Here is a 9,379-nt window from a genome sequence, read left to right as displayed (position 1 = left end):
TATCTTCCACTTTCTTCTGCAGCAAAACCAGTGCAGAGCATCCAAGTATTTCAGCAGAATGAATTTCCTTTTTTCCTCTCGTTTCTAAACCTATTTATAAGCAATCAAGAACAAAATCAACTGTAGTCTTAGAGATTAAAACAGAAGTTTCTTGACAATGAACTATCGGACTTCAAGTAACCAAATCTTGCACTGTTTTTTTAATTGGTCTCTAAATCTTTTGGGGGACTTTAGACAAAAATTACTACAACCACATCAGCAAATAGGCAAGTGACACTGGTTCCAGCAACCAAATCCCTGCCTGGAGGAGGGGATCCAGTGCAGCACTAATGCTGACAAGCGGAAAGAAAAAAAGTGTAACCCCACCCTGTCAGATGAAAGCCCATAGCACCCAAAGCTAAGGAATGATCTTTGTAACACCAGGAAGAAGCTTTTCTAAGGTAAAATTGAGCCACTTTGGTCTCTGCAAGGGAAGTGAAGCCAGGAGTTAACTGATGAGGCGACCAGAGAAAAGACTGGTTAGTGCAGCAGCGCTCTCAGAGAAGCAGCCAACGCTCAGGCCATTTTAGTCTATCTGTGGCTGCTGCAGCACCAAGATGCTGTGTCCTGCATCCGGCACGCAGTGCCATGCTCCATCGCTCTCCCTGCCCTGAGGCCAGGGAGGATTTCTTCGTGCTGGCTTGTCAGCCTGTCCCGGGGAAGCAATCTCTTCCCTGGCGCAAGCCGTGAAGGCTTCATCGCCGCTGGGGAAGTGCAGATATGGGCAAATTTTGCCTGAAGCGCAGTTTGTCGGAAACTTTCCTACTGACACGCCCACCACCTCCCCGCCTCTGCGCTGGGGTGGGCGCGCGGGTGCCGATGCCATTCCTGGCCCTGTAACCCAGGGAGTTGGCAGGCACCTACCGCTTGCCCACAGAAACCACCACCACCGGGCAACTTCAAATCTCTCCATCACTCCCACTTGCTTCTCCCAAATAATCCAACATCTTGTGGCCCCCCTCCTTTCCCAGCCCCCCCCCAGCTATTTCAAAGTCGAGGCATGCCATGCCAGTCGGGCAGGCTGTCTCCTCCTCGGCACAGTGCAGAAGCCCGGCACAGATCTGCCTCCAGAAAGCAGGACGTGGGGAGGGGGATACTGGGAGCCACGTAAGCTCTGCAGCCTAACCAACCAGCACCAAACTGGGGTTGCAGGTTGCATGTCTAGGCCGGTACACCCTCCGGCAAGTCACGTCTCTGTTCGCTCCCGCTTCATCTTTTGCTCTCTGAATCACAAGCTCTTCAGGGCAAGAAGCCCTCCCACAGCCCTCCCTAACGATGACAAGGACCCGATGGCCAGCAACAAGTCACAGCCACGACTCCCCTGTCCCATGCAATGCTGGGGCTCTTTCTAGCCTGTGGCTTCTGCCAAGTGATCTGGTTTTTTGCTCTTTTCTGCTTTAAGGGATCATGCTCGGCCAGCTTACCTCCCAGGTCAGCCACCACAGGCCTGCAGGGTGGCCTGCCCTGGTGCAAGGGCATCACTGGAAACATGTGCCCAGGGGCGGAGGACTGGCAGAGGTAACTCAGAGATCAGCTGTAACGTCAACCCACTCTTCAGCGTGGGCCTACGTGGTGTCTCCACCGTGGGACTAACGAGTAAACACCACCCTCGTGTGAACAGCAGAGCAGCTACACACACAGCTACAGGCAGGAACAACTTTCAGCTGAGCATCGCTCTGGATGTGCCGTCTGTCTGGACGATCCCCTGTGATGCGAAGGCTCTGCTCTAAGTCTTGCTCAGTCACCAAAACCTCCTGAGCGATCAGAACGTTGGGGAACCTAAACCAAACAATGGAAGCCGTGAGATAGACCTCCTTGCTCCTTATTCTGATGAAAAGGCTTCAATATGGTCCCCGCTTTCCTTACCTAAGGCCTCCTAGCTGCCCCGAGGTGTGCCTCCCCAGCATGAGCTACCGAAGACCTGCCAGCTAACCCCTTCTTCGAGGGAGCTTGTAACGACTCCACAAAGCTGCACCGAACACTGTGCAGAAGAAGAATGAGGTGACTCCGATAGGGCAGCAGGGGAGAAAGCACACGCCTGTCATCTGGCTGAGTGAACGGCCAGCGCTCCCACGGCCACCGCCGAGCCCCTGGGTGACCCTTACAGGCCACCCGCAGGCCCCCAGGCAGAGGAGCCGATCGATCGATACCTACACCCTCTCGGCAGGAGTTAGGCGCAGGGAGGACAGGCCAGTGAGCTCCAGTTTAAACAAATGGCCTGCATTGCTATGGAAACCTCAAGGATGGAAAAGCAGCCCTTTGGAAACACAACACAGTGAGGCTGATTTCATATCCATCCTGAAAAGGTTTGTGACCAGAAAAGGCAAAGTGGGCGTTAAATGCTTTTTAGCCAAGTCAATAGTGGCAGAGCTTGAGAAGGAGACGCAGCACCCATCCTACCTCTTCTATCGCAAAGCCCAGGAGAACAGTGTTCTCTACTTTGCCAATACTATGGTATGAAATTCTGGTTTCTTAACCCCTTCCTGGCACCTCGTCGCCTTCCACATTACTACGGTAGCTATAAATTACTGTAGGTAGCTATACTAAGCCCATCAGGCATGACATGTGGGAAATACACAGCTAGGAATTAATCTGACACAAGAGGAATAAAATTATCTACAGCCTTAAAGTTAATCAGAACTGAAAATCCTAAAGAGTTGGGGTTTCATTTGTTTTCTTTTTTTTAAAAAAAAGAAATACAGCAGAGGAGTAACAGAGCTTTGCTACTGATTTTAAATGGCACGTGCTCAGCTCAACCTGGTGCGGCCCAACAGTGTAGTATTCAGTGAGATGTACTCTGCCCTCATCAAGAGTTTGTGCTTGAATATTCAAGTATTCTGTGATTAAATGATTACTGCAAGTAGTATGGAGTCAGAGCAGTTCCTAACACCAGTGTGGTGAATTAATAATGTTATCATTTATGTAGGTGTTAAATAAATGAATGGTTACGTATTTTTGATGGAACCAATCGCCCTTTTTTCAGAACGGCTCCATCCTGCACGTTCCCTCGGGGTGGCAGGCCACCATCGAACCTTACCAAAGACAGCTTCCGTTCATCTGCTCCCTGTCATCAAGCCTGAGGGCCGTTATATTTCGGAAAATGGGATGGCTATTTTGGAAAAGAGAATCTTAACTGGGGTAAAAAAAGTAGAGTCAATCTGTTTGAAAGCCACAGACCATGAACAGTTTTGAGGAATGCAGCTTTTCAGCTTTTCTTGGAGGAGACACACATACTCTGCTGAAAAACAACATTTCAGAATGAAGAAACAGGAAGAAAGTAAACCCCCAGTGTGTGTCTTCTACGCAAAAAGAATATTGTCACACCTGCAGCAGGGAGCATGCGAAAGGTAATGAGATAAATATGAACAAACAACAAACGAGTGAGAGGGGGAAAGGAAAAGGCTACGACAGGCAGTTTGGGAGACACAGGAAGAACACAGGGAATATGAAAAATAACATTCAGAAGTGCTCTGTAGGCAAAGCAGCTCTTAGCATCTGCTCCGCTACCTCATACGGACAGACTGCTTCATGCTTAGATTGGTGAGTCTGGTGATAACAGCAAGAATAAAACCCCCAGGCAACACTCCCCCCCGCCCCCCGCCAAATCCTTTGTGTACATACAAACCTTTGCTTTCAGATAAACAATATATTTTACTTTCATGTCATGAATTCTGAATTTAAACCTTTTTTTTGAAAAGGTGTTGGCTGGGAACATTGTACTGTTAAGACAGTCCAGGGAAGGAGGAAAGCCTTATAACTGGAAAATAAATCTTTTCGTTAGCATTTTTAGAAATATTATTTTCAAATCCATTTAACTAGGGGAAAGGTTGCTGCAGCTATCTTTAAGAATGGAATCTAACTATATATTTACCATTCTAAATACGTTACCCTCTGCACTTGACTCCAACAGCAGAAACAGCTGAATACTAGCACTGAAAATTTTCAGGTTGCCCTGGTCTCCAGTGAAAATCTTTAGGTGCCATGAGAACACAACCAGGCTCACGACTTCTTAAATCTCGTTTTTGCCCACATCCGTCTTGAGAACTGTAAGAGCGCTCGAAGCATTCAGGAACAAATTTCTACCTACAGGAAAAATGTCCCTGCAGAAGAAGCTCTCCTGAGGAGATGTGGGCTGGAATCTCCTCTGCTCTAAGCCATTTCCTGCTGTCCTGGCAGGCAGGAGGTTGCAATCCGCCGCCACCTGGCTAGGTGACTTTTTTTGGGAGGAGGTGGGGGAGGAAGGAAGGACCCACAAGTTCCCAGCTGACAAAGAAATTCGACCTCTACACCAACTGCTCCCCAGCGGGAGGAATGATGCCATGTGCCTTCTCTCCACTGTCCACCAGATTTGGATATAAGCAGCAGCACGGTAGACACGTGAGAGAGAGCAAACATAGTAGACACCAGCAATAAAAGGGTATTGCCCCAACAGTGCTCCATGGGATACAGCATTTCTCTTACAAATAATTTTGTTGTTGGGGAGGAAGCCTCGGTCTTCTCCCAGACCAAAAGAAGTAAAGAAACTAAACCACAATTTGCTAACATTATAAACTGAAACCAAAAAGGTAAGTGAAAAACTATTCTTCCGCAACAGTATGAGTCTCCAGGGCCCTACCACGTGTCACAGCTTCATTGCATTCAAATGAGTTGCAAGTTCCATAGGCTGAGGTTTGGGGGTTTAAAAGTTTTCCTCTAGTCCCCATCTCCTACTCTCTCTTGCAGCATGACTATTGTTAATACAGTGTAAAAAAATGCAGCTTGTATGAACTGACAAAGACTAAAGCATTGCCTTGTCAGAATACCTGGAGAAATTAGCACCGCCCCTTCGTTAAAGAAAACCACTCTGTCAGGACTGCCAAACCTCGGCATGCATACGGGGATGCACACAAAGCTCCAGTTACCCAAAGAAAGTAAATGTGAAAGTAAGCGTCTGCCTCCTTCAACGCTAATTCTCAGGAGATACATCACAGAGCCCAGATCCTAGATTCAAATGCAAGGAATGAACATCAAATATACTCCAAAAACGTATTTCTATACAAACTGGGATGAAAGTGAAGACACCATTAGATAACAAAGTCAGTTTTCTAATATTCATTCTTTTTAGAATAGCAAGCTATTTCAAAAGCTGTACAGTGCTTTAGGTGGAGAAGCTGCTTCTAGAGTGGTTTGATGCAGAAAGGAAATTATTATGCCCAGTTTCAGAGCACAGGGATTGAAATGGCTCAACAGTCTGTCCTTTAGGCCATCAATACCGTTAAAACAGGCATAATTGAGTATGAATAACTTGACTGCTCTCATCAAATAGAAATTTTGAACTACAGCAAATGCTGGCTAAGAGAAGATAGACATTTTGTAAACACTGACATATTCTTGCACTGAAGAGGGACACCAGCTTGCTTAACAATGTTAATGCATTACACGGCATAGAGTAGCTACCCTTGCTTAGACCCTAATTCAGGCAGAAAGTGAAGACACACCAAACCTATGTTCTGATCCAGTACAGTGGATGCCATTTAGCTGCAGTGAGAACTTAACGCCATAGGCAGGATACCTGACTTAACATCCAGAGAGCAGACACCAGCTCACTGGTTCCCACCAAGAGGTGGGACGTACCTAGGGCAGGCAAACCCGAAGAATTCCAGCAAGTCAACCTAGAATCAGGTCCAAGCTGCTGACTGCTGCTCTGTAACAGCAGAGGGTCAAGAGAGAACCCACCAAGTAATATTCTTTAATGCAATACGCATTGACCTAGGAGCAGCAGCACCAGAGTGAGTGCTGCACCTAGTGCTACTACACTCTATTTAGTGTAGCTTTGCAATTTACTTACATCATGATCATAACTTGGGTCCAAAACCTTGCACCAGTTCTTCTGGGTATCAAATTTGGCAGCATAAGCCTGATTTTTAGAGATGCTGACATTTCCTGTCTCACCTGAAATCACTGGAAGCCACAACTTAGTTGTGCTAAAAAGAAACACAAAAAAGAAACTAAAAATTTACTAGCAAATTCTGAAAGTAATGCTTTTCATCTCTTTGTGTCTGTTTTCCTGCCTACGACGCAGAGGTAACAGTTTTAAGCCAGCAGGGACGGAGGACTGTTAATATGCAAGCAATGGGCAGCTTCGACCTGGCCGATAAAGAAAGGCTCGTAGCTAAGGTCTCTCCGTTGTTTGCGTTTGTCTTGCCTACATGGATGAGCAGTTAGGATAAAGTCTGACCACAGAGCGCATAGGAGAAGGGAGTCTTGACCCTCTGTTCTGCTAGCCACTAGTATAATTCAAGTAAGTTATATAAATAATCAAACTGGTTGCTTCATTGGAAAAGACTTTGCAACCTACAAATAAAAAGCAATGCACTACCCCTTGGTGAAGTGAGTAATACTCAGAGCTCATCGTGAAGCACAGCTTTCTCATTTCTGTACACACAGCACACATACAGCTGGCTTTACATAAAAGAATCCTGTCTTGTCATTACTTAGAGCACAGATCACTACTTGGGGGAAAAGGGGAGGCAAGAGAAGGTGCAAAAATAACTGCTCACTGAATCTTTCTGCTCCAGTCGGTGCCCTCAGATCTTTCATGTGCTCTGTGTATTAAAGAATGATCACTGTTTTTTTTCCACAAACTTAAAGCCTGTAATTTAGTATCATCTAATAGCATATCACTTCTGAAAAAAAAAAAAAAATAGCACTGTCCACATAACACAGGCAGCTTTTGATCATCAAAAAGATCTTCATTACATCGATTCTTTTCCCCATCAGATATTTCACAGAACTCTGTTCCTCTAAGACATCTTTTAAATCTGTAGCATTCTGAAGCTCTGGATCTGCTGTGAGCTTATATCCAACAATGCTCAGAGTGCCTCTTCACTTCCAAACTCCATCAGATTCTGGATAAATGATCCTAAAAGTCAAGTTTATCCGTGCATCTCTAGAATGATATTCCTTAGGCACTCGATGCTGTAAGAAAAACAGACACAAAACCAAAAGCATAAGCTTGTGTATTTAAAATACAGGTAATCAAACAATGTAAAAAAAAATTTATTTCCTGTGACTTTTTTTATTAAACCTAACATAAACCTAAACCTATAATACCTAAACATTTAGGTAAGGCAAAAAATTCATGTTCTGACTGTGCGGGGCCACTGAAAACAAAAGGTCTTTGAAGATTACTGCAGACTTGTTAAATTAAGTTGCAACTTTTTTATATTCCAAGTTCCTAAATTGATTTTGCTCTTTCAAGCTGCAGGCTGCAACCTTTACTGCTGAACTTTAATGCTGGAACATCTGAGCTGATTCCTATTACATCACTTAGCAGTTGAAAGAAAACCCATTGTTTCTGTGGGTGCTTTGAAATTCTGAGGCAGAAAGCAATAGTAATGTGCTGGGAAACAATTGTATCACTGGAAGCAGAATGCCCCACACCTTTATGGGAGCGCCACGTGCATATTTAGAAAACTGCACTGCAAGTAAAGCATACAGTGTCAAGGAGTTCTTACCTGCCAGTCCTCCTGGGTAGCTCCTTCCATCATCAACAGAGTCCCGTGATCAAGTGGAATTCTTAATCTTTCTACGTAAGTATAGTCTCCATTCTCTTCCTAAAAAGAAGCATTAGACACTGCGGAAGCGGGCATGTGGTTTTGGTAGAAAGTCAGGCCTCTATAGCAGAGCTTAAAAAGCTGGGAGGGGAGAGGAGGAAAGGAAGCTCTTACAAGATGAAGCAGTCTCACTAAACCTCTCTGTTACCCTACTTCATAAAGAGTTCAGGAGCTGACCCATTTTAAGGATGAAAGAAGCCATTATGTCTCACTGCCTGGACAACACAGGTAAAGTTCAACAACCAGTTCCTACATCTAATGCAAAATTCTGGAGCAGGGCTGCAAAACTTTTTTGGAAACTCTTGAAATAAACAGTTCTGTGTGGAGACATTCTGCAATAGCCACCCTGATTCCAACAGTTAACTACTACATTAAAAAATACACATCTTCCTTCTATTCTGAATCTGTCTCGTTTTGGACATTACATGTTGGTATAGTAGTATCTGCTAGATGAAGAACTTTTCCTATCCCCAAAAGATCTCCTTTTCCTGTAGCACCTTGTAAAACAAGTTTTCTTAAGCTTTATCATCATTAAGCAAAACAGACTGCTAAACCCGAAGATGAGTAATCTGCAAACTTTTGTTAAGCCTTTGGATTACGTACAACTTCTTTAGAAAAAGAGGTCGCAATTTATGTCACTTGTAACAGAAGTAGATTGCAAAGAAGCTGGAAACAGCACAGGACAACTGAGACTTGAAAAATGGAATTACGACAGTAAGATTCAACCCAGCTTGAGGCGCGGGTATAGATACCTCACACTGACAGAAGTCCCACATTTCTGAAACAGACACAAATGTTACAAGACCTCCAGACTTCAGCTGTATGCGGAGTTATCCAGGAAAACTAACAGGGCTCTGCACAGACTCGACAGTTAGAAGAAAACATTAACAGGTCATAAAAAGGCAGACATAGTCTTATGAGATCCATTAAAAAGACTTAACTGTTCTCATCCAACACATTTTACTGCTTTTACAAAACCTCACTTTTTCAAAGACCTTAACTTCCTTGAAGCTTAATTCTGCAGTGGCCCAACTTGATTCATGTTTGTCTTTTTAAAGTTCACAACTTGCTGAAAAGCTCAAAATAATGAGGTAAAGTCTCAACTACTGGGAAAATTATGCCTTGGACTTAAAACACAGTCTGATTTTCAAAAGAACTATCTTTTGAAAAGAGGGGAAGGGGGAGGGGGTAAAAAAGATGCAGACAGAAAGAAGACTGTAAATCCTCTAAAATGCAAATCCAAATGGCTGGTATAAAGTCAATTCCCAATAATAAAAAGCATCACTTGATATAATTGACTGTATATTCGCACCTTTGCCACTTCATGTCTGTTGAATGTTCACACCTGGGACTAGAAGTTGCAGTGTGACAGAACAAGGCTATTTAATTAGTGGCTTTCTATGATGGTGTGACAGCATCAGTGGACATGGGAAAACCAATGGACGTCATCTATCTGGACTTCTGCAAAGCCTTTGACACGGTCCCCCACAATATCCTTCTCTCTAAATTGGAGAGCTATAGATTTGATGGGTGGACTGTTCAGTGGATAAGGAACTGGCTGGATGGTCACATCCAGAGGGTAGTGGTCAATGGCTCAATGTCCGGATGGAGACTGGTGATGAGTGATGTCCCTCAGGGGTCTGTACTGGGACCAGTGCTGTTTAATATACTCGTCAATGACCTAGACAGCAAGATTGAGTGTACCCTCAGCAAGTCTGCAGATGACACCAAGCTGGGGGGGGGGA

At 44.6% G+C, this 9,379-nt stretch overlaps 1 protein-coding gene across 6 annotated transcripts in view; it reads right to left on the bottom strand.

Moving 5' to 3' along the window:
- Window positions 1-3,750: 3,750 nt before the first annotated feature.
- The window catches only part of ALKBH3 (alkB homolog 3, alpha-ketoglutarate dependent dioxygenase), a 24,371-nt gene continuing 18,742 nt past the window's right edge, over window positions 3,751-9,379 (bottom strand). For 5 of the 6 annotated variants that reach the window (XM_035902919.1, XM_035902916.1, XM_035902915.1 and 2 more), the window contains 2 exons: window positions 7,536-7,634; window positions 3,751-6,996 (listed from right to left, as the gene is read on the bottom strand). In XM_035902919.1, the coding sequence (XP_035758812.1) occupies window positions 6,904-6,996; window positions 7,536-7,634 (192 nt within the window). In that variant the 3' untranslated portion in view covers window positions 3,751-6,903. The remainder of the gene's footprint in view (window positions 6,997-7,535; window positions 7,635-9,379) is intronic. The other variant, XR_004843144.1, reaches the window with a different exon arrangement.

The sequence above is a fragment of the Egretta garzetta genome, unplaced genomic scaffold (genome assembly GCF_000687185.1).
Source record: "Egretta garzetta isolate BGI_Z169 unplaced genomic scaffold, ASM68718v1 scaffold329, whole genome shotgun sequence".
In the NCBI taxonomy this organism is placed as follows: Eukaryota; Metazoa; Chordata; class Aves; order Pelecaniformes; family Ardeidae; genus Egretta; species Egretta garzetta.
This window is presented reverse-complemented; position numbering and strand designations above follow the sequence as displayed.